Source organism: Phyllobates terribilis, unplaced genomic scaffold, assembly GCF_046119375.1.
Source record: "Phyllobates terribilis strain yellow unplaced genomic scaffold, ASM4611937v1 Scaffold_2__4_contigs__length_985480577, whole genome shotgun sequence".
Taxonomy (NCBI): Eukaryota; Metazoa; Chordata; class Amphibia; order Anura; family Dendrobatidae; genus Phyllobates; species Phyllobates terribilis.
The window spans coordinates 437,537,960-437,562,832 of NW_027362762.1; the positions used below are offsets into that span (position 1 = coordinate 437,537,960).

Here is a 24,873-nt window from a genome sequence, read left to right on the forward strand (position 1 = left end):
ATGCTGGGATCACACCTTATCCGACCACGCTCGCTCAGCACTAGTTGCCAGATGCTGCTGCCATGTTAGTCATTCAATGAAGCTCAGCCTGAGGTTGGGCTCCATGGAAGATGTCACAATCAAGGTGCCGGACGTTATTGCAGCACGCTCACTTTGTAGTTCGCGGTGACTGTAATGTCTCCCTCCTTGCACCGACCTAATAACAGGAAGCGAGTGGCGGCAGGGAGAATAAAATGTAATTTTCTCCGTGTAGCCAACGCTTTTCCAATAAGCCGTCTAACCAGGCTTTAAACCCTATTTACCTGCAGATTACCCCTATATCTGCAGATCAATAGCGTTTTTCAAGGTGACAAGTTACTATTAAAGGGACTCTGGCAGTACGAAATGACTGTTCGAACAAAGTCCTGCCGCTTGGTGCTCCACAGCGCAGCCAATCATGTAATTATAGTACATTATAGAAAAGCATAACAAGTAATAAAACCGTTTATGGTGGGTTATAGTGTGGGCCCCTAGAGTCAGTTCCCCTAGGCACCCCAGTCCGACCCTGGTCGTACCCCCAACCCCCACCCCTCCAGGTGGGTGACTGGTGTAGAAAGAAGCTGCAGAGCTGAGTTTGTCATTTGGCACAGTACATATTGACATCATGATATGTGTGCTGTTTAACATTCGACTGAGATTTGATGATAATGACTTGCATAAATCCCCTCTGCTGTACGGTATTGTAGAATTTACAATAGATATCACTCAAGTAATGTAAGAAGTAAGTGAAATTTTTGGCATTGTACTATACCTATATTTCACTGCCATATCTGTGCATCATGAATTGTGCTATGTGTTAAAGGGGCCCACTGAGACTCTTAAGTCCGGGGCACACGAAAACCTGGAGCCGGCCCTGGGTACAAGAATCTATTCAATCTAATTAGGGGTAAGCTGGATCAGATTTCATAGATAAAATATAACTTTTTGTTACAAGTACGTCACTAGGCTTATCTAGGGACTATACAAGTTCCATTAATTCTTGGAATACTGGGGGAACATTATTCAGGGCGACCATTGATTGTAGCTTCCACAGTCATGAGATCCATCAGCTTTCAGGCACACACCACATTGACAGGATTTCAGATAACAGTTCAACACAGTTGTTAAATGAAGGTGCACATCCAACACATAAAACAAGTATTTTTAGCAACAGGCTTTCAATACAATTAAGATAGTCTCTTCACAGAGGCACAGTATTTACACAGCATCCTTTATCCTGCAGTGAGATGGAGGGGTGGGGATTTGGTGAGGGAAATGATTTCTGTGTGATGATCCTCCCAAATTCTTATCTTCCTGTCAAACGATCTGATTCCCAGCTGCCAGTACAGGGTCTATGACCTTAGTCCAGCATCACTCTCTACTTGCATCTTGTTAACTTCACTTGCCTGGATTTCTGTGAAACTCAGATAACACACCACTGTTCCTTAGGCTGTTCCTAGATAATAAACAACTTCCCCACAATCCCCCTAGGGCTCTGCTAACCACTCCCTGTCTCCTGTGGCTGTGTTAACCCTTCTAGTTGCTAGATGCTTTTGAAACAACAGCACCACTTCTGCCTTTCACATTTTAATATTCAAGATTAAAATTTGGGTAGCCAATACCTCCCAATGACATGTACAGACATTAAAGTGATAAAGTGAACCAGTATTCAATTAAAAAATGATTGAATCTTACCATGAGACGTTTTCAATCAGCAAAAACATCATGCAGGAGGGAGAAAAGGGAAATAAAGCCAGACAGGTAAAACTACGTTCCCTGTCATGCCCAATGAAATATCTCCCATCCTGACAAGGACAGTGCCCAAGTGTGACACATCCCTCTAAAAATGTCCTTGTACAAAACCTCCCAACGCATTTCATCACCCTATAATGGGGGACTCCTCAGGTGAGATGAATGTATATAAAGGAAATAGATTAGGAAGGGTCCTGGGTAATAGGAACCCTCCTAAGTTTCAAGGACAATTAGGGGGTGCTGTAATGATATCACAGCCCCTTTATGTGACAGAATGCTGACAGCGAGATCAAATGCACATGGATCAAAAGTAAGCATTTGATCCATGTGCTGCACAGCACTCTGTCAGCATTCTAGGAAGTGAGGGTTTGTACAAGGACATTTTTAGAAGGATGGGTCACACTAGGGCGCTTCCTGTCCAAGCGGTTAACACCGCAGACGTTCACCCAGCCCTGTAGCATGCAGTCTTCCACTATCCAGAGGATTGATGTCTTGTGTTGACCAAAACGTCTTATTCTTTTCTGGATATTCCACATCTAATAAAATATTCCTGTTGAACACTTTGAATGAGTGCCAAGTGTCTTTTGTGTAACTAACGGATTGGGATCCTACTTGTGCACCTTTATGTCCAGAAGTGCCGTGCCTTCTTTCATATGTACAGCCTATTAGTGACGCCCATACTATTAGACTAGGCAGGTTGACCAGCACTATCTAAGTGAACCCCATGAGAACACCCCAGTTTACAAGACTAACATTTATATGCCTGGATGGACCCTGAATATAGATAATGTGCAAAAAATATATACAGTGGGTACGGAAAGTATTCAGACCCCTTTAAATTTTTCACTCTTTGTTCCATTGCAGCCATTTGGTAAATTCTAAAAAGTTCATTTTTTTCTCATTAAAGTACACTCTGCACCCCATCTTGACTGAAAAAAAACAGAAATTTAGACATTTTTGCAAATTTATTAAAAAAGAAAAACTGAAATATCACATGGTCATAAGTATTCAGACTCTTTGCTCAGACACTCATATTTAAGTCACATGCTGTCCATTTCCTTGTGATCCTCCTTGAGATGGTTCTACTCCTTCACTGGAGTCCAGCTGTGTTTAATTAAACTGATAGGACTTGATTTGGAAAGGCACACACCTGTCTATATAAGACCTCACAGCTCGCAGTGCATGTCAGACCAAATGAGAATCATGAGCTCAAAGGAACTGCCCAAAGAGCTCAGAGACAGAATTGTGGCAAGGCACAGATCTGGCCAAGGTTACAAAATAATTTCTGAATTACTCAAGGTTCCTAAGAGCACAGTGGCCTCCATAATTCTTAAATGGAAGAAGTTTGGGACCACCAGAAGTCTTCCTAGACCTGGCCGCCCTGCCAAACTGAGCAATCGTGGGATAAGAGCATTGGTGAGAGAAGTAAAGAAGAACCCCAAGATCACTGTGGCTGAGCTCCAGAGATGCAGTAGGGAGATGGGAGAAAGTTCCACAAAGTCAACTATCACTGCAGCCCTCCACCAGTCGGGCCTTTATGGCAGAGTGGCCCGAGGGAAGCCTCTCCTCAGTGCAAGACATATGAAATCCTGCATAGAGTTTGTTCAAAAACACATGAAGGACTCCCAGACTATGAGAAATAAGATTCTCTGGTCTGATGAGACGAAGATAGAACTTTTTGGTGATAATTCTAAGCCGTATGTGTGGAGAAAACCAGGCACTGCTCATCACCTGCACAATATAATCCCAACAGTGAAACATGGTGGTGGCAGCATCATGCCATGGGGGTGTTTTTCAGCTGCAGGGACAGGACAACTGGTTGCAATTGAAGGAAACATGAATGCGGCCAAGTACAGAGATATCCTGGATGAAAACCTCTTCCAGAGTGCTCTGAACCTCAGACTTGGCCAAAGGTTCACCTTCCAACAAGACAATGACCCTAAGCACACAGCTAAAATAACAAAGGAGTGGCTTCAGAACAACTCTGTGACCATTCTTGACTGGCTCAGCCACCTGACCTAAACCCAATTGAGCATCTCTGGAGAGACCTGGAAATGGCTGTCCACCAACATTCACCATCCAACCTGACGGAACTGGAGAGGATCTGCAAGGAAGAATGGCAGAGGATTCCCAAATCCAGGTGTGAAAAACTTGTTGCATCATTCCCAAGAAGACTCATGGCTGTACTGCCTCAAAAGGGTGCTTCTACTCAATACTGAGCAAAGGGTCTGAACACTTAAGACCATGTGATATTTCAGTTTTTCTTTTTTAATACATTTGCAAAAAATTCTACATTTCTGATTTTTTTCAGTCAAGATGGGGTACAGTGTACTTTAATGAGAAAAAAATGAACTTTTTAGAATTTACCAAATGGCTGCAATGAAACAAAGAGTGAAAAATTTAAAGGGGTCTGAATACTTTCTGTACCCACTGCATAATATATATGAGACATTGGTGGATATTTTGGCCAAAATAAGCAAGCTCGCAACCCACGTCAAAGGTCCTCATACTAGTGCGCAATCCTAATACTATGCAATCACCCCCTACATGAACTGGTAGATTGTGAGTGGTTGTCTCATCAGTATTTTGCTACCATCTTTATTATATGGGTTTTGTCACGGGTGTGTCAGATGTGACTGACAGTCTCCATGCAGTTGGTTGCAGAAGATCTCTTCATTTGGCATTACAGATGCCTTCTTAGATCTGTATCAGTCTAGGACCCAGTGGCTACCTCCCTCCTGCTAATTGACACCCAGACCTGGGTGTTTAAATACTTTCTGTTTGCTACAGGGAGGTGCCGGTGATCAGGGCTGTGGAGTCGGAGCCCATTTTTGTGGAGTCGGTATAAAATGGACCAACTCCGACTCCTAAAATATATAATAAATTGGGTACAGTAGTTCAATGCAGTTTGTGGGGAATATTTTTTCATAAGAATTTGGGAAAGTTATGAAATGTCCTATAAATGTCTATCCTATTCCTGATCTAAGGGTCTAGACTTTTAGCTGAGATGAATCTGTGCTACAGTAAATTTATCACTTAAACATGAGCCATATATGAGGGAATAGAGTCGTGGAGTCGGTGTCATGGAAATTGAGGAGTCGGAGTTGGAGTTGGAGGTTTGGCTTACCGACTCCACAGCCCTGCCGGTGATATTCACATTTTCCTTGTGAAAGCTTGGAGCTACAGCAGTCTGTTTACTTCCTCTCTAGTGCTAGGAGGACGTGTAGTGTAATCTCTCTGAAGTCGGCTCCCTTGTTGTCTTTAGTTGTTAGTGGGGACTGACTAGTGCTCCTCCCCCCTTCCTTATCCAGGACCAAGCTCTAGGGAAATACAGGGTTTAGTTTCCTGTATGGTGATTGGTGAGGAACCAATATAGGGACGTTAAGGGATATCAGATCAGCCTTGGAGGTCTCCACTCCCCCTTTCCCTAGTGTCTGGGCTCCCTTCCACTCTTCCCTTCATGTTGCACTTAGTCTTTCCCACACTTTGTGTGACATTATCACCGGCCGAAAAGAAAAAAAGACGTTGAAGCTGGTAGTTGGAAGCGCTAGGATGTCAAAATGAGGGGCAAACAGTCCATGAGCTAAAATTAAAAAGTAAGCCAAAGCAGCTCACCAGTAACCCCAAAGGGGTGAAATGTGGAAAATGCAAAAGGTAAAAGCTGGTGATAAAAAGCGTTAAGGCATATAAAATTCAGCAACTGCTACCTTTACTGAAGTCCTTGTAAAAACACAACGCGTTTCGACGGCATGCAAGCCGTCTTCATCGTGTTGCACTTAGTCTTTCCCACACTTTGTGTGACATTATCACCGGCCGTGCACATTTTGAGGAAATAAAACAAAACTGACACTTGGGTTTATTTGTGTGTGTTTTTTTTTTTCGGGCGTGTTTTTTTTCCCTTTCTCCCTTGGTATGGGTTCAGTAACAGAGCTCGCAGAGGGGCTGCGCAGTCTGTCTCTAGAGGTGAATGACCTCCGCTGTGAGGTTCAGCAACAGCATCAGCGGCTACAGGTCGCTAATGTGGGGGTCTCTGCAGGAAGGCCCGTCCAGCCTGAACCCAAGGTTGCCCTCTCGGACATGTTTTTAGGAGTTAGGGACAAGTTTTTTTGTGTTCAAGGAGGCTGGCAAACTGTACTTTAAACTTCGTCCTTACTCCTCCAGAAATGAGGAGCAACGGGTGGGAATTGTGATCTCACTGCTGCAGGGAGATCCTCAATCCTGGACGTTTTCTTTACCGCAGGATTCAGTTTGTTTCCAATCTGTGGAGGTCTTTTTTTGGGGCCCTGGCCTTCATCTATGATGACCCTGACTGAGTCGCCTTGGCTGAGTCTAGGCTACGTCGCCTTCAGCAGGGAAATCGGTCAGTGGAGACATACAGCTCTCAATTCAGTAGATTGGCAACGGATTCAAAATGGAATGACTCTGCTCTTAGAAGCCAATTTTGTGAGGGCCTTACTGAAAGGTTGAAAGACGCTTTGGCAGTGTATGAAACCCGAGTCCTTGGAGGCTGCCATGTCAGTGGCCATACGTATTGATAGATGCCTTCAAGATAGGTGGGTGAGACCACCTTCTCCAGGGCCTTTTTGTCGGGCTTATGTACCTCTACCGGGGGAGCGGTCTGGCTGTGAACCAGTACTGGGGGAGGTGGAGTAACCCATGCAGTTAGGGGGTGCCTCTGCATCATACATTTCCCTGGAAATTTGCAAGAAAAAAGGCGTATGTTTTTTTATGGGAAAAAGGGACATTTTATTGGGGTCTGTCCTTCGATTCCTAAGCAAAAGGAAACTCGATTAACCCTTGGCAGTCTGGAGTTGGATAAGCAAGGGGTGCATTTTTCGCCAACCTGCAGTTCCCGGTTTGTCCTGACAGCAGAGGTGGTGCTAGAAAGGAAAAACCGAGAAAATTTCTGTGTTTGTTGACAGTGGAGCTGGAGTCAGCATGGTTGATGCTGAGTTTGTGAAAACTCATGGTCTTGCTTGCTGTACTTTAGCTAAGCCTATTCCCATCTTCGTCATCGACTCAGCGCCACTTGCACAGAAAGCATTAACTCAGATTGTACATAATGTAAAACTGAGGGTGGGGTGGGTTCATTGTGAAATAATCCCTTGCTATGTCCAGGACGGTCTTCCTACCCCAATTGTTTTGGGTCTTCCCTGGTTGGTGAAACATAATCCGTTGGTGGATTGGCAAGCCAGTGAGATCATTGAGTGGGGAAATTACTGCCATGAGAACTGTTTAGATATTTCCCTTGCTACAGTCTCTACAGAAATATTACCTGCTTTTCTGTCTGGTTTTGAGGACTTTTTTTTGAGAGGAGGTGCCAGGATTTGCTTCCTCATCGGGCATACGACGGTCCTATTAACCTGACTCCTGGAGCTAAACTACCGAAGTCCAAACTGTATAATCTTTCTGGCCCTGAGAAACAAGCCATGAAGAATTTCATTGCGGAAAGTCTGGAAAAGGGACACATCAGGCCCTCATCTTCGCCCGTGGCGGCAGGGTACTTCTTCGTGAAGAAAAAAGATGGCGGCCGTCTCTGTTTAGATTTCCGGGAATTAAATCAAATTACCATCCGAGATCCACACCCTCTTCCTCTGATTCCAGATTTATTCAGCCAGGTTGTAGGAGCTAATGTATTCTCCAAGTTGGATTTAAGGGGAGCCTACAATGTGGTTAGAATCAGAGAAGGGGATGAATGGAAAACAGCGTTCAATACCCCTGAAGGGCATTTCGAGAGTCTGGTTATGCCCTTCATTTTGACCAATGCACCTGCGGTGTTCCAACATTTCATAGATGATATTTTCCATCATTTGGTGGGGAGGTTTGTGTTGGCCTATCTGGACGAGATTTTGGTTTACTCACCTGATTTGGAGACACATCGGGGGCATGTTAAACAGATGCTCCAGATATTAAGGGATAACAAACTATATGCCAAACTGGGAAAATGTGTTTTTGCTGTTCAGGAGATGCAGTTTTTGGGGTACTTGTTGTCATTTTCGGGTTTTTGGATGGATCCGGAGAAGATCCGTGCAGTCCTTGATTGGGACCGTTCCGGGAACCTGAAGGCTCTACAACGTTTTCTGGGCTTTACTAATTTTTACCGGAAATTCATCCAAAATTACTCAGTAATCGTGAAACCCCTTACTGACATGACTAGGAAGGGGTCTGATTTTTCCAAATAGTCGAATGCCTCCCTCCAGGCTTTTTCTTCCTTAAAGAATTGTTTTGCTATGGCATCTATACTCAGTCAATCCGATGTTTCCCAACCCTTTATTGTTGAAGTCGATGCGTCGGATGTGGGGGTTGGGGCTGTGTTGTCTCAGGTTCCGTCCCCTGGTAAATGGCGTCCATGTGCTTTCTTCTCTAAACAATTGTCTTCGGCTGAGAGAAATTATGACGTGGGTAATAGGGAACTTTTGGCGATCAAATTGCCGTTCGAAGAATGGCGACATTGGATGGAGGGAGCTGTCCATCCTATTACTGTTATTACTGACCATAAGAACCTGTCATATCTCCAATCAGCTAAACGTCTAAACCCTAGGCTAACCAGATGGTCCCTGTTTTTTTACTAAGTTCAATTTTGTTGTCACTTTTCATACAGGGGTCAAAAATGTCAAGGTATTTGTCCCGGAGCTTCCCTGGTGGTGGTGACCATGAGAATCCTGCCCCGATATTACAGAAGGGGGTGGTCATTTCGGCATTGTATCCTGAACTGGAGGGTGAGGTGTTGGAGGCTCAGGGGGACGCCCCTGCCTCCTGCCCTTCAGGAAGGTTATTTGTACCATCTAATCTGCACCACAAAGTAATTAAGGAACATCACAACTCTGTGCTTGCTGGGCATCCAGGTGGTAAGGCAACTGCTGATCTCCTCTCTCGTCGTTTTTGGTGGCCGGGGTTGCATCGGGATGTGATTGAACATGTATCTGCTTGTAGTATTTGCGTGCGTTCTAAGGTTTCGCATACCCATCCGTCTGGTACTCTTCTTCCGCTACCTATCCCTAGCAGGCCATGGATACACTTGTCCTTGGATTTTATTACTGACCTACCGGTTTCTGCAGGCAAAACGGTGGTTTTGGTGGTGGTAGATAAGTTCAGTAAAATGGTTCAATTCGTCGCATTACCTGCACTTCCAAATGCCAAGACACTTGTTCAGGTGTTCATAAATGATATTGTGAAGCTTCACAGGGTTCCCTCCGGTGTGGTGTCAGATCGGGGGACCCGGTTTGTTTCTAAGTTCTGGAAAGCATTCTGTTCTCAACTAGCGGTGCAGCTGTCCTTTTCCTCTGCCTTCAACCCTCAGTCGTATGGACAGACCGAGCGTGTCAATCAAAATTTGGAGACCTACCTCAGGTGTTTCATCTCCAAAAATCAGGAGGATTAGGCATCCTACTTACCTCTGGTAGAATTTGCCATTAATAATCATCGTCAAGAATCCACTGGCAGGTCACCGTTCTTTGGTACATACAGTTATTACCCACTGTTTGGTACCTTTAGCGGGGGAGGAGCTTCGGGAGTTCCTGAGGAGGAACGTTTTGCTTCCGCGCTCTCCTCGGTGTGGCGGGGGGTTCTGAGTAGTTTAGAGATCATGGGAGATAGGTATAACCGTATAGCTGACAGAAAACGCTTGCCAGGTCCAGACCTGAATGTGAATGACTTTGTGTGGTTGTCTAAAAGGAATATCAAGTTAAAAGTCAGTTCTTGGAAGCTGGGACCTAGGTTTATTGGTCCCTATAAAATAACCGCTGTCATTAACCCAGCAGCGTTTTGTCTTGAGCTTCCTCAGGCCCTTAAGGTCCACAATGTTTTTCACAGGTCCTTACTCAAGAAATATGTGGAACCTCTTGAGCCCTCACCCCTACAGCCGCCTATAACACTGGTTGTTGGTAATCTGGAGTTTCAGATTTCGAGAATTGCAGATTCTCATCTCCAACGTTGTTCCCTACAATACTTGGTGCATTGGAAGGGTTATGGTCCAGAAGAGAGGATGTGGGTTTCAGCATCAAAAGTGAACGCTCCCAGGTTGGTTTGTTCATTCCACACCTCTTATCCTGAGAAACCTGGTCCTGAGTGTCCGGAGGCCACTCAAAGAGGGGGGGGGGGGGTACTGTCACGGGTGTGTCAGTTGTGACAGACAGTCTCTCCACAGTTGGTTGCAGAAGATCTCTTCGTTTGGCATTACAGATTCCTTCTTAGATCTGTATCACTGTAGGACCCAGTGGCTACCTCCCTCCTGCTAATTGACACCCATGCTTGGGTGTTTAAATACTTTCTGTCTGCTACAGGGAGGTGCCGGTGATATTCACATTTTCCTTGAAAAGGCTTGGAGCTACTGCAGTCTACTTCCTCTCTGGTGCTAGGAGGACGTGTGGTGTAATCTATATGAAGTCGGCTCAACCTGATGTTACTTTCCCCCGTGTTTGTCTTCCTTGTTGTGTTTAGTTTGTGGGGACTGACTAGTGCTCATCCCTCCCCTCTCACTATCTAGGGCCAAGCCCTAGGGAAATACAGGGTTTAGGTTCCTGTGCGGCGATTGGTGAGGAACCAATATAGGGATGTTAGGGGAGACAGAGTGATATCAGATCAGCCTAGGAGGTCTCCACTCCCCCATTAACCCCTTTACAACCCAAGGTGGTTCGCACGTTAATGATCAGGCCAATTTTAACAATTCCGACCACTGTCACTTTATGGGGTAATTACTCTGGAACGCTTCAACGGATCCCCCTGATTCTGAGACTGTTTTTTCGTGACATATTGTACTTCATGATAGTGGTAAAATTTATTCGATATCACTTGCGTTTATTTGTGAAAAAAACGGAAATTTGGCGAAAATTTTGAAAATTTTGCAATTTTTAAAATTTGAATTTTTATGCCCTTAAATCAGAGAGATATGTCACACAAAATAGTTAATAAATAACAATTCCCACATGTCTACTTTACATCAGCACAATTTTGGAACCAAATTTTTTTTTCAATTGGGGAGCTATAAGGGTTAAAAGTTGACCAGCGATTTCTCATTTTTCCAACAAAATTTACAAAACCATTTTTTTAGGGACCACATCATATTTAAAGTCACTTTGAGATGTCTTTATGACAGAAAATACCCAAAAGTGATACCATTCTAAAAACTGCACCCCTCAAGGTGCTCAAAACCACATTTAAGTACTTTATTAACCCTTCAGGTGCTTCACAGGAATTTTTGGAATGTGGAAGAAAAAAATTAACATTTAACTTTTTTCACAAAAATGTTACTTTAGACCCATTTTTTTTTATTTTCGCAGGGGTAACAGTAACAATTTGTTGTGCAATTTCTCCTGAGTAAGCAGACACCCCATATGTGGGGAAAAACCACTGTTTGGGCGCACGGCATGGTTCGGAAGGGAAGGAGCGCCATTTGAGTTTTTGAATGTAAAATTTGCTTGAATAATTAGCGGACGCCATGTTGCATTTGGGGAGCCCCTGATGTGCCTAAACAGTGGAAACCCCCCACAAGTGACACCATTTTGGAAACTAGACCCCTCAGGGAACTTATCTAGATGTGTGGTGAGCACCTTGAACCCCCAGGTGCTTCACAGAAGTTTATAACATTGAGCCGTAAAAATAAAATTTTCACATTTTTCCCACAAAAATGTTTTTCAGCCCCCACTTTTGCATTTTCATAAAGGTAACAGGAGAAATTGCACCATGCAGTTTGTTGTGCAATTTCTCCTGAGTAAGCAGATACCCCATATGTGGGGGGAAAACCACTGTTTGGGCGCGCGGCAGGGTTCGGAAGGGAAGGAGTGCCATTTGACTTTTTGATTGTAAAATTTGCTTGAATAATTAGCGGATGTGCCCCTGATGTGCCTAAACAGTGACACCATTTTGGAAACTAGACCCCTCAGGGAACTTACCTAGATGTGTGGTGAGCACCTTGAACCCCCAAGTCTTTTACAGAAGATAATAACATGGAGCCGTGAAAATAAAAAAATCTAACTTTTTCCACAAAAATTATGTTTTAGCTCCAATTTTTTTATTTTCACAAGGGTAAGAGGAGAAAATGGACCCCAAAAACTTTTGTGCAATTTCTCCTGAGTACGCCAATACCCCATATGTGGGGAAAATACAGTGTTTGGGTGCACGGCAGAGTTCAGAAGGGAAGGAGCACTGTGTGACTTTTTGAACGCAAAATCGGCTGGAATCGAGATCTGACGCCATGTCGCGTTTGGAGAGCCCCTGATGTGCCTAAATAGTTGAAACCCCCCACAAGTGACCCCATTTTGGAAACTACACCCCTCAAGGATTTTATCAAGGGGTATAGTGAACATTTTGAACCCAGAGGTACGACACAGAATTTGATGACATTAGGTCATCATATTGAATAAGTTGTCATTAGTCTTGAGCGCAAGTGCTCGCTACTTGAGTTTGCATCAGGTAGTCAGGTATGCACCATGTATCACGGGTGCTCATGTGAAATGCTCGAGTCCTCGCCCGCATGTTTCACGGTTATTAGACACCCCAAAAAAAACATGCGGGGATCGCTCGTGCATGGCAGGCAATCCCCGCATATGGGGCGGAGACTCGAGCACCCGCGATACTCAATGCATACCCGAGCACCCGATGCAAACTCAAGTAGCGAGCACTTGCGTTCAACACTAGTTGCCATATCGTCATCTTTTTTTTTTTTTTTTTTACTTTTGAAAAAAAAAAAAAACCCCAACCCTAACCCTACCCTAGCCCAACCCTGACTCCAACCCTAACATTAGCACAAACCTAACCCCAACCCCAGCCCTAGCGTTTATTTTTTACGCCGTGCGGTATAAGTGATTAGACGACCTTATTCTTCGGGTCGGTGCGACTACAGAGATACCAGAATCATATCGGGTTTTTATGATTGACAGCTGTCACACACTAAAAGACACATATTTTGTAAAATCTAGTTTTTGCATCGCCATATTTTGAGAGCTATAATTTTTCCATATTTTGGCCGACAGAGTCATGTGACGGCTTGTTTTTTGCGGGATGAGTTGACGTTTTTATTGGTGCCATTTTCAGGCACGTGACATTTTTTGATCGCTTTCTATTACAGCTTTTGGGAGGCAGAATAAACAAAAACCAACAATTCAGGAATTGTTTTTTTTTTTTAATTTTTTATTCTACTCCGCGTGTGGTAAAATTCATAAGGTAGCTTTATTCTTCGGGTCAGTACGTTTACAGCGGTACCACATTTATATAGTTTTTCTATGTTTTGGCGCTTTTACACAATAAAAGCTATTTTATAGAAAAAATTATTTTTTTGCATCGCTTTATTCTGAGAGCTACAACTTTTTGATTCTTCGGATGATAGAGCTGCATGGCAGCTTGTTTTTTGCGGGATAAGATGACGTTTTCAGCGGTACTATTTTTATTTATATTTGTCTTTTTGATCGCATGTTATTCCATTTTTTGTTTGGCAGTATGATGATAAAGCATTGTATTTTGCTTTGTTTTTTATTTTTTACCGTGTTCACTGAAGGGGTTAACTAGTGGGACAGTTTTATAGGTCAGGTCGTTACGGACGCGGTGATACCAAATATGTGTACTTTTATTGTTTTTTGTTTTTTTTTCATAATAATATTTATTGATGGGTACATTATATTTTTATTTTTGGTGGATTATTTTTCTTATTTTTTTTTTTTTATATTTTTACAATATTTTTTTCACTTTCTGAAAGTTTTTTTACTTTTTTACTTTGTCCCACTGTGGGACTTTCACTTTTTTTATTCTGATCGCCTGCATAGCATAGGGATGGAGCACCATCCCTGTGTCATGCAGGAAGTCAGCACTGCACAGTGAGAAGATTGTTTGGTCATGCACTGCGCATGACCAAACAATCTTCCTGCTGTCTGGTGACCCGGATGTTGTCATGACGACATTGGGTCGTCATGGCAACACCCGGGAAGCCGCGGCAGACAGCGCTGGAGGCCGGAAGAGGAGGTGAGTATTGTGATCACCTCCCCCCTTGCCACCGCAATGCTGCGATCGACTTCGATCGCAGCATTGCGGGGGTTAATGTGCCGGGAGCGGTGCGGGACCGCTCCCTGCACATAGTACCGGGTGTCAGCTGTGACAGTCAGCTGACACCCGGCGGCGATCGCGCCCGCACAGCCTGTGTGCATGCGCGATCGCCATGACGTACTAATACAGGTCAGGCTCTTAAGTCCCAGGGCACAGACGCGTATTAATATGTCATGGGCTGTAAAGGGGTTAAACACCTGAACAAAAATATATAAGTGGGGCCCAATTATAAAGCTAAACAACCAACAGGAGACAATTCATCATAAATATACATTAAAGAAACATTAAACAATCTCAATATAATTTAGTAAGGAATAAACTTACTAAATGATATCGAGATTGTTTAATGCATTTAGAGTTGGTCATTTGTTCTGCTTGTATGTGTTAGGACATAGAGCAGTGATGCACATGTGATACCAGTCTGTGGGCATTACCTCTGGAGATTATTCTGATACATAACAGAACCAGCTTTATTAGCTGTGGTTATTTAGTATATGCTGGTATATGTATGAATGTAATAAGCCAGCTATCTTGACACAAATCTTGCCTTATAAAAATTCCCAGGGCTATTATTAATGTTGCAACATACAGACTTGGGTTTCTTTAATGTATATTTGTGATGAATTGTCGGCCTCTAAATCTTTACGTTCACTTTTTTCCATCTTTTTTTCACAATTGTGTTTTTTAATTATAAAGATAGATATTTACCAGGGATATTAGGGACACCGACGTGGAGCAGGGGCGCCACGGAGCAAAAATTAGGGTGCCAACCTAAGCTGTCAGGAAGGGAGAGAATTTAGGGACAAAATAGGGACAGACAGAGCCCGTAATCCTTCCTGACTGATGTGTGACTTATCCCTGATCCCTGGCATTTTGTTTCGTGTTTGTTGTTGTGGTGATTATTGAGTCCTTTTTAATATATATAAATAAAAGTTATATTTTAGGTGTTTAATCTCCTGTTGGTTGTTTAATTCCACTCCCCCTTTCCCTAGTGTCTGGGCTCCCTTCCCCTCTTTCCTTCGTGTTGCACTTAGTCTTTCCCACACCTTGTGTGACAGGTTTGCTGCATCCTGATAGTGTATTAGTTCTGAGACCTGGGCAGGTAAATACTGCTGCCCTTTTTTTGCTGTGTTAATACATAAAAAACTTGAAATAACTTTTTTAAAGGGGTTGTCTGAGCATATAATATTAATGGTCTATCCTTAAGGTGGGCCAACAATATCGGATTGCTCGAGGTCCGACACTAAGCACCCCCAATGATCAACTGTTTTTAGCTCTGGCAGCCCCCCTGTATAAGCACTTAACAAAGCTGTGTTCAGCTACATTCAATGTGTAGTGGCTGGATCCTGGTACTGCAGATCAGCTCCTATTTAAGTGAATAGTAGCTGATCTGCAGTTCTTGCCTCTACGCATTCAATGGAGCTGTACTATTCAGCTTCTTTCACTGTTCCAATTTGACTGCATCCAGAACTGTTAATAGCACCAATCCTGCACCGTTCTGATATTGATGACCTTTTCTATGTATAGGTCATCAATATTATGCGCCTGGACAATCGCTTTTAACCCCTTTCTGGCCCAGGGCGTACTCTTACGCATCTGTGCCCTGGACCTGATACGTATTCGTACGCCTTGGCGATTTCGCCCGCACACAAGAACTGCGGGTGAGATCGCCAACGGGTGTCAGCTGATTGTCACAGCTGACACCTGGTGCTATGTGCAGGGAGCGGTCCCGCACCGCTCCCTGCACATTAACCCCCGAAATGCTGTGATCAAAATCTATCACAGCATTCCGGTGGCAAGAGGAGGTAAGCGCGATACTTACCTTCTCTGCCGGAGTCCCGCAGTGTCTGAGTCCGGTCCCGGATGTTGCCATGGCGACAAGATGTCATCATGACATCTGGGTCACCAGGAGGCAGGAAGTTGCTTTGGTCATGCGCAGTGCGCGACCAAAGTAACTTTTCCCTATGCAGCGCTGACAGGCTGCATAGCACAGGGATGGTTCTGCATTCCTGCGCTATACAGCCGATCAGGCTGCAAAAAGTGATAGTCCCATAGTGGGACAATGTGTAAAAATAATAAAAATGTCAGAAAGTGAAAAAAATATATATATACAGTACAGACCAAAAGTTTGGACACACCTTCTCATTTAAAGATTTTTCTGTATTTTCATGACTTTGAAAATTGTACATTCACACGGAAGGCATCAAAGCTATGAATTAACACATGTGGAATTATATACTTAACAAAAAAGTGTGAAGCAACTGAAAATATGTCTTATATTCTAGGTTCTTCAAAGCAGCCACCTTTTACTTTGATTGCTGCTTTGCACACTCTTGGCATTCTCTTGATGAGCTTCAAGAGGTAGTCACCGGAAATGGTTTTCACTTCACAGGTGTGCCCTGTCAGGTTTAATAAGTGGGATTTCTTGCCTTATAAATGGGGTTGGGACCATCAGTTGTGTTGTGAAGAAGTCTGGTGGATACACAGCTGATAGTCCTACTGAATAGACTGTTAGAATTTGTATTATGGCAAGAAAAAAGCAGCTAAGTAAAGAAAAACGAGTGGCCATCATTACTTTAAAAAATGAAGGTCAGTCAGTACGAAAAATTGGGAAAACTTTGAAAGTGTCCCCAAGTGCAGTTGCAAAAACCATCAAGCGCTACAAAGAAACTGGCTCACATGAGGACCGCCCCAGGAAAGGAAGACCAAAAGTCACCTCTGCTTCTGAGGATAAGTTTAACCGAGTCACCAGCCTCAGAAATCGCAGGTTAACAGCAGCTCAGATTAGAGACCAGGTCAATGCCACACAGAGTTCTAGCAGCAAACACATCTCTACAACAACTGTTAAGAGGAGACTTTGTGCAGCAGGCCTTCATGGTAAAATAGCTGCTAGGAAACCACTGCTAAGGACAGGCAACAAGCAGAAGAGACTTGTTTGGGCTAAAGAACACAAGGAATGGACATTAGACCAGTGGAAATCTGTGCTTTGGTCTGATGAGTCCAAATTTGAGATCTTTGGTTTCAACCACCGTGTCTTTGTGCGACGCAGAAAAGGTGAACGGATGGACTCTTCATGCCTGGTTCCCACCGTGAAGCATGGAGGAGGAGGTGTGATGGTGTGGGGGTGCTTTGCTGGTGACACTGTTGGGGATGTATTCAAAATTGAAGACATATTGAACCACCAGCATGGCTACCACAGCATCTTGCAGCGGCATGCTATTCCATCCGGTTTGCGTTTAGTTGGACCATCATTTATTTTTCAACAGGACAATGACCCCAAACACACCTCCAGGCTGTGTAAGGGCTATTTGACCAAGAAGGAGAGTGATGGGGTGCTACGCCAGATGACCTGGCCTCCACAGTCACCAGACCTGAACCCGATCGAGATGGCTTGGGGTGAGCTGGACCGCAGAGTGAAGGCAAAAGGGCCAACAAGTGCTAAGCATCTCTGGGAACTCCTTCAAGATTGTTGGAAGACCATTTCCAGTGACTACCTCTTGAAGCTCATCAAGAGAATGCCAAGAGTGTGCAAAGCAGTCATCAAAGTAAAAGGTGGCTACTTTGAAGAACCTAGAATATAAGACATATTTTCAGTTGTTTCACACTTTTTTGTTAAGTATATAATTCCACATGTGTTAATTCATAGTTTTGATGCCTTCAGTGTGAATGTACAATTTTCATAGTCATGAAAGAACAGAAAAATCTTTAAATGAGAAGGTGTGTCCAAACTTTTGGTCTGTACTGTATATTTTTTAAAAATATTAAGAAAAAATTGAAAAAAAAAAAAAAATTATATATATATATATATATATATATATATATATATATATATATATATATATATATATATAGTACCAATAAATAAATAATCTTATGAAAGAAAAAAAAAATAAACCAATAAAAGTACACATATTTGGTATCGCCGTGTCCGGAACGACCTAATCTATAAAACTGTCCCGCTAATTAACCCCTTAAGTGAACACGGTAAAAAAAAAAAAAAAAAACTAAACATAAAACGATGCTTTATCATCATACTGACAAACAAAAAATGGAATAAAACACAATCAAAAAGACGAATGTAAATAAAAATGGTACAGCTGAAAACGTCATCTTGTCCCGCTAGAAACAAGTCGCCATACAGCTCCATCAGCCGAAAAATAAAAAAGTTATAGCTCTCAGAATAAAGCAATACCAAAACAATTATTTTTTCTATAAAATAGTTTTTATTGTGTAAAAGTGCCAAAACATAAAAAAACAATATAAATGTGGTACGGCTGTAAACGTACTGACCCGAAGAATAAAGCTGCCTTATCAATTTTACCAAACGCAGAACGGCATAAAACCCACCCCCCCCCCCCCAAAAAAAAAATTTAATTGTTGGTTTTTGTTTACTCTGCCTTCCAAAAATCAGAATAGAAAGCGATCAAAAAATGTCACGTGCCCGAAAATGGTTCGAATAAAAACGTCAACTTGTCCCGCAAAAAACAAGCCGTCACATGACTCTGTAGGCGGAAATCTGGAAAATTTATAGCTCTCAAAATATAGCGATGCAAAAACTAATCTTTGCAAAAAAAAAAAAAGTTTTTTTTAGTGTGTGACAGCTGTCAATCATAAAAACCCGATATGAATCTGGCATTGCTGTAATTGCACCAACCCGAAGAATAAAGTCGTCTAATCACTTATACGGCACGAGGAACGGCGTAAAAAATAAACTTTAGGGTTAGGGTTGTGCTAGGGTTAGGGTTGTGCTAGGGTTAGGGTTGGGCTAGGGTTAGGGTTGGGCTAGAATTAGGGTTGGGCTAGAATTAGGGTTGGGCTAGAGTTAGGGTTGTGCTAGGGTTAGGGTTGTGCTAGGGTTAGGGTTGGGCTAGAATTAGGGTTGGGTTAGGGTTGGGCTAGAGTTAGGGTTGGGCTAGGGTTAGGGTTGAGCTAGGGTTAGGGTTGAGCTAGGGTTGGGCTAGAGGTAGGGTTGGGCTAGGGGTAGGGTCAGGCTATGGGTAGGGTTGGGCTAGGGTTAGGCTAGGGTTAGGGTTGGGCTAAGGCTAGGGTTGGGTTTGTATTAGGGTTGGGATTTTTTCAGAAAGAAAAAAAATGCCGACAATATGTCGACTAATGTTGAGTGCAAGTGCTCGCTACTTGAGTTTGCATCGGGTGCTTGGGTATGCACCAAGTATAGCGGGTGCTCGAATGACATGCTCGAGTCTTCGCCCCAAATGTTTTGCAGCTGTTATACAGCCAAAAAACCTTGCGGGGATTGCATGCCATGCACGAGTGATCTCCGCATTTTTTTGGGGGGTGTCTAATAACCGTGAAACGTGCGGGGCAGGGACTCGAGCATGTCACTTGAGCACCCGCGATACATGGTGCATACCCGAGCACCCTATGCAAACTCAAATAGTGAGCACTTGCACTCAAGACTAATGACAACTTATTCAATATGATGACCTACTGTTATCAAATTCTGTGTCGTACCTCTGGGTTCAAAATGTTCACTATACCCCTTGATAAAATCCTTGAGGGGTGTAGCTTCCAAAATGGAGTCACTTGGGGGGGTTTCCACTATTTAGGCACATCAGGGACTCCCCAAACGCAACATGGCGTCCGCTAATTATTCAAGCAAATTTTACATTCAAAAAGACAAATGACGCTCCTTCCCTTCCGAACCCTGCTGTGCGCCAAAACAGTGGTCTTCCCCCACATATGGGGTATAGGCTTACTCAGGAGAAATTGCAAAACAAATTGCATGATGCAATTTCTCCTGTTACCCTTATGAAAATGCAAAATTGGGGGCTGAAAAACATTTTTGTTGGAAAAATGTGAAAATTTTATTTTTACGGCTCAATGGTATAAACTTCTGTGAAGCACCTGGGGGTTCAGGGTGCTCACCACACATCTAGATAAGTTCCCTGGGGGGTCTAGTTTCCAAAATGGCGTCACTTGTGTTTTTTTTTTTTTTTACTGTTTAGGCACATCAGGGGCTCCCCAAACGCAACATGGCGTCCGCTAATTATTCAAGCAAATTTTACATTCAAAAAGTCAAATGGCACTACTTCCCTTCCAAACCCTGCCGTGCACCCAAACAGTGGTTTTCCCCCACATATGGGGTATCTGCTTACTCAGTAGAAATTGCACAACAAATTGCATGGTGCAATTTCTCCTGTTACCCTTATAAAAATGCAAAATTGGGGGATGAAAAACATTTTTGTTGGAAAAATGTGAAAATTTTATTTTTACGGCTCAATGTTATAAACTTCTGTGAAGCACCTGGGGGTTCAAGGTGCTCACCACACACCTAGATAAGTTCCCTGAGGGGTCTAGTTTTCAAAATGGTGTAACTTGTAGGGGGTTTCCACTGTTTAGGCACATCAGGGGCTCCCCAAACGCAACATGGTGTCCGCTAATAATTCAAGCAAATTTTACATTCAAATAGTCAAATGGCGCTCCATCCCTTCCGTGCGCCCAAACAGTGTTTTTTCCTCACATATGGGGTATCTGCATGCTCAGGGGAAATTGCACAACAAATTTTGGGGTCCATTTTTTCCTGTTACCCCTGCGAAAATAAAAAAAAATTGGGTCTAAAGTAACATTTTTGTGAAAAAAGTTAAATGTTCATTTTTTTCTTCCACATTTCAAAAATTCCTGTGAAGCACCTGAAGAGATAATAAACTTCTTGAATATGGTTTTGAGCACCTTGAGGGGTGCAGTATTTAGAATGGTGTCACTTTTGGGTATTTTCTGTCATAAAGGCCCCTCACAGTCACTTCAAATGTGATGTGGTTTCGAAACAAAATGGTTTTGTAAATTTTGTTGTAAAAATGAGAAATCGCTGGTCAACTTTTAACCCTTATAGTGCACTAATAAAAAAAAATTTGGTTCCAAAATTGTACTGATGTAAACATGTGAGAAATGTTATTTATTAACTATTTTGTGTGACATATCTCTCTGATTTAAGGGCATAAAAATTCAAATTTTGAAAATTGCAAAATTTTCGCCAAATTTCCGTTCTTTTTCACAAATAAACGCAAGTGATATCAAAGAAATTTTACCACGATCATGAAGTACAATATGTCACGAAAAAACAATCTCAGAATCAGTGGGATCTGTTGAAGCGTTCCAGAGTAATTACCTCATAAAGTGACAGTGGTCAGAATTGTAAAAATTGGCCTGCTCATTAACGTGCAAACCACCTTGGGTTGTAAAGGGGGTAAAGGGTAAATACTAGGGACATCTGCTGGTGCCAAACTGACGATGGCTTTCTTTTTCTTGAGGCATACATAACTGTGACAAACATGTGCCCACTGGAGTTTTTTTTTCCAATTAAACTACACTTGACTATGGCAGAACAATCCTACACATAATACTACACTTTCAACAGACATCTGTCTTCTTTGGACTTCTCACGTGGGCTAAAGGGACCTTTTGAGCCTTCCAGGCCCTAAGGGCGACCCCTGCACCCACTATAGTTACTCCCCTGGTCGGAGGACTGATAGCTGTTGGCCCGGTACAGGCACAATCCCCACAATAAATAAAGTTGTAAAATGTGGAATTTTCTAAGCTGTAAAGACTCTTAGGCGCTAATTCATTACGACGTTTCATACACCGCTGGAGTAAAATGCGCTATGACCATGAAGAGGTGCTTGGCACCTAGTGAATGAGGCACGTCTTACAACTTCCGAGCGCCTCAGCCAGAAACGTTACTTCAGTCAGGGACTGGCGCACATTTCTACCATAATTTCGTCGATTTTGTGGCATTAATTATAGTGAACTTGTCGGGCGTTGCCACCCTCCGTCCCAGCTCTGTCCGCTTTGGCGGAGCTAGCATAAAAACAGCAAAAATCCCCAATTTTTGAGTTCAAGGAAAAAATTTGCGCTTTTCAAAGTTTTACGGCATAATTCTAGCCCCTTGATGAATTGCGGTCTGTATGAACAATTCAAGGATCTATTCTGACAATATTCCCTGATCAGCTTCTAAGGCCACGTGCACACGCTTAGTATAGAGTGAGTTTTTTACCTCAGTAAGGCTGCGTGCACACGATGCGTTTTTCATGCGTTTCCGCTGCGGAATTTCAGCAGCGGAAACGCATCAAAAACGCATGGTAATCCGCACCCCATGGTCCCCAATGGCATTCCGCAATGTCAATGCACATGCTGCGGATTTTTCCGCAGCATTTCTGCAGCGCTCATAAATCCGCAGCATGTTCATTAATGTTGCGGAAGCGCAGCGGAAGCGCCGCCACTGACTTGCATTGAGACGCATAGAATCCGTGTCTGTACATTTGTACAAGCGGCTTCTATGCGTTTCAATGTGCGAATGGTACCCAAGTCTGGAGGAGAGAAGACTCTCATCCAGACCTGGGTACCATTGTACCTGTAAAAAAATGAATAAAATAAAAAATAAAGTTTATATTCACCTGTCCGGCGGCCCCTGCAGCGCTTATCTTCCAGGACCTGAGATTACGTCACGGTCATGTGACCGCAGGCTGTCTCGCGAGATGCCGACAAGCCAGGAAGGAGCGCGACAGCACAAGCGGCGGCATCGGGGGTGAGTATAGCTTTATTTTTTTACTTTTGCGGTCACACTGTATAAATCCATGCCGTTTGCATGGATTTATACAGTGTGACCTAGTTGTCAAGCACTTTCCAAGTGATGCTATCGCCTGGAAAGTGCTTGTCAGTCATCATGCGGAAACACATGCGTTAACGCATGTGAATCCGCATGTATTCTGCAGGAAAAACGCATGCACAATCTGCATGCGTTTTTTCTGCCAGGGAGATGCAGAAATGCTGCAGAAATTTTCTGCTTCATTTCTGCATCGTGGGCACATAGCCTAAGGCATCTCCCTGGCAGAAAAACCGCATGCAGATTGTGCATGCGTTTTTCCTGCAGAATACATGCGGATTCACATGCGTTAACGCATGTGTTTCCGCATGCGGACTGACAAGCACTTTCCAGGCGATAGCATCACTTGGAAAGTGGTTGACAACTAGGTCACACTGTATAAATCCATGCAAACGGCATGGATTTATATAGTGTGACCGCAAAAATAAAAGCTATACTTACCTCCGATGCCGCCGCGTGTGCTGTCGCGCTCCTTCCTGGTTCCTTCCTGACTTGCCGGCATCTCGTGAGACAGCCTGCGGTCACATGACCGTGACGTCATCTCAAGTCCTGGAAGGAGAAGCGCTGCAGGGGCCGCCGGACAGGTGGATATAAACTTTATTTTTATTCTATTCTTTTTTTACAGGTAGAATGGTACCCAGGTCTGGATGAGAGTCTTCTCTCCTCCAGACTTGGGTACTATCAGCACATTGAAACGCATATTATCCGCTTGTACAAATGTACAGATACGGATTCTATGCGTCTCAATGCAAGTCAATGGCGGCACTTCCGCAAAATGAATGAACATGCTGCGGATTTATTTGCGCTGCAGAAACGCTGCGGAAAAATCCGCAGCATGTGCATTGACATTGCGGAATGCCATTGGGGACCATGGGGTGCGGATTACCATGCGTTTTTGATGCGTTTCCGCTGCGGAAATTCCGCAGCATGAACGCATGAAAAAAGCATCGTGTGCATGCAGCCTAAGTCTAAGACAAAACCAGGAGTGGGTGATAAATACAGAAGTGGTGACGTTTCTATTATACTTTTCCTCTGACTGTTCCTCTCCTGGTTTTGGTTTCCAAATACTGAGGTAAAATACTGAGCAAATACTGAACATGCACACATGGCCTTACAGAGTACATGCTGGCTGCACACATGGGGATTAGGGCACTTCTACAGCACTATCATGAGGAAACCTGTGTCTGGGGGACACTTAAGGGGGCACCTTTACTTGCAATAACTGTTAAGACAGCACATATGGCCGCAATATTGTCATTACTGCACCGTCTCGTCCGTATTTTGTGTTTCCGTTTCATTTCTTGCCAGCAGTAAACATGGCCGCCCAGGGCCTTCCTGGCGCAGACGCCGCAACCTCCTCTCCGCTGATTGGCCAGTCGGTCCAGCATGGCGGCGGACGTCGCAGCGTGTCGGGGGCGGGGCAGAGGACGGCGTGCTGCTGTTACAAGTAGCTGTGGAACTTTGGCGGGGATCCTGCGGCTGCGTCACGTCAGTCTTTCTTTTTATTTTCGCGCGGGAAGCGGCTTCGGTGACCGGCAGGGAGCGGTCCTCGTTTCTACTGGTGTTTGCCGTCTGGAAGAGGCGGAAAGATGGCGAATAAAGAAAGTAAGCGGGGCCTGGCCGGGGCTGACACCTATATCGGTCCGTGTTGTTCTGTTGCCGGTTTCCAGCCGCGCCACGCGCTGTCATGGCCTCCGGCTGAGCAGATTCCCGGGGCCGCCGTCCTCCTCCCGTCAGGCTTTGTGCTCTGTAGTCTCCCGGGGGCGCCATTCATTGCCCGCAGCATTGCCTCATTGTTCTGTAGCAGGGGTCGGCTTCACCCTGTGAGCTGCCATGTGTGGGGGCTGGTATAGCTTTACCACCATAGTGATCAGCGTCTGCTCCGTGGGTGCTGACCGTTGGGGCCTTATTCATCAGGGCCACATTAAAGGGAACCTGTCACGTGGTAATGCAGTGTATTTTATTCATTACAAAGACTGATTTGTATCCAGGAGTCCAGTGGGCGGGCCTACTCTGACTACTGACAGTCACTGGTAGGACCGCCCACTGGACTCCTGCATAACATGCATTATATTGAGTCCTTTCCAACAAACCTGCATATTGTTATGCTCCACTAATCTATACCACGCTGTGCACAGATCAGACTATGTGCAGTGTGACAGGTTCCCTTTAAAGGAGTTGACCAGGGTATTTTTTTTCTTTCTACAAAATACTCTGGGTTAGAGATAAAAGTAAACCCTGTCTCACCAACCTCCTAGTCTTGTTCTAGAGCTTCCCTTTCCCCAGCTTGTAACCCCTTGCTGATTTACATAATCAATTAAGTGCCACCTATAGACTAATTATTTTTCCTGACCCAGGACTGTGGGGAACTGCAACACTGCCCCATTGATCTATGTATACAAATTGTAGAGGGTTTCCCGCAATAGCAAGTTATCGCTTATACATAGAAT

The 24,873-nt window shown here is 43.8% G+C and overlaps 1 protein-coding gene across 2 annotated transcripts in view; it reads left to right on the forward strand.

Moving 5' to 3' along the window:
• Positions 1 to 23,796: 23,796 nt before the first annotated feature.
• The window catches only part of RBBP7 (RB binding protein 7, chromatin remodeling factor), a 34,966-nt gene continuing 33,889 nt past the window's right edge, over positions 23,797 to 24,873 (forward strand). Inside the window, exon 1 of one of the 2 annotated variants that reach the window (XM_073665394.1) lies at positions 23,797 to 24,028. In XM_073665394.1, the coding sequence (XP_073521495.1) occupies positions 24,013 to 24,028 (16 nt within the window). In that variant the 5' untranslated portion in view covers positions 23,797 to 24,012. The remainder of the gene's footprint in view (positions 24,029 to 24,873) is intronic. The other variant, XM_073665395.1, reaches the window with a different exon arrangement.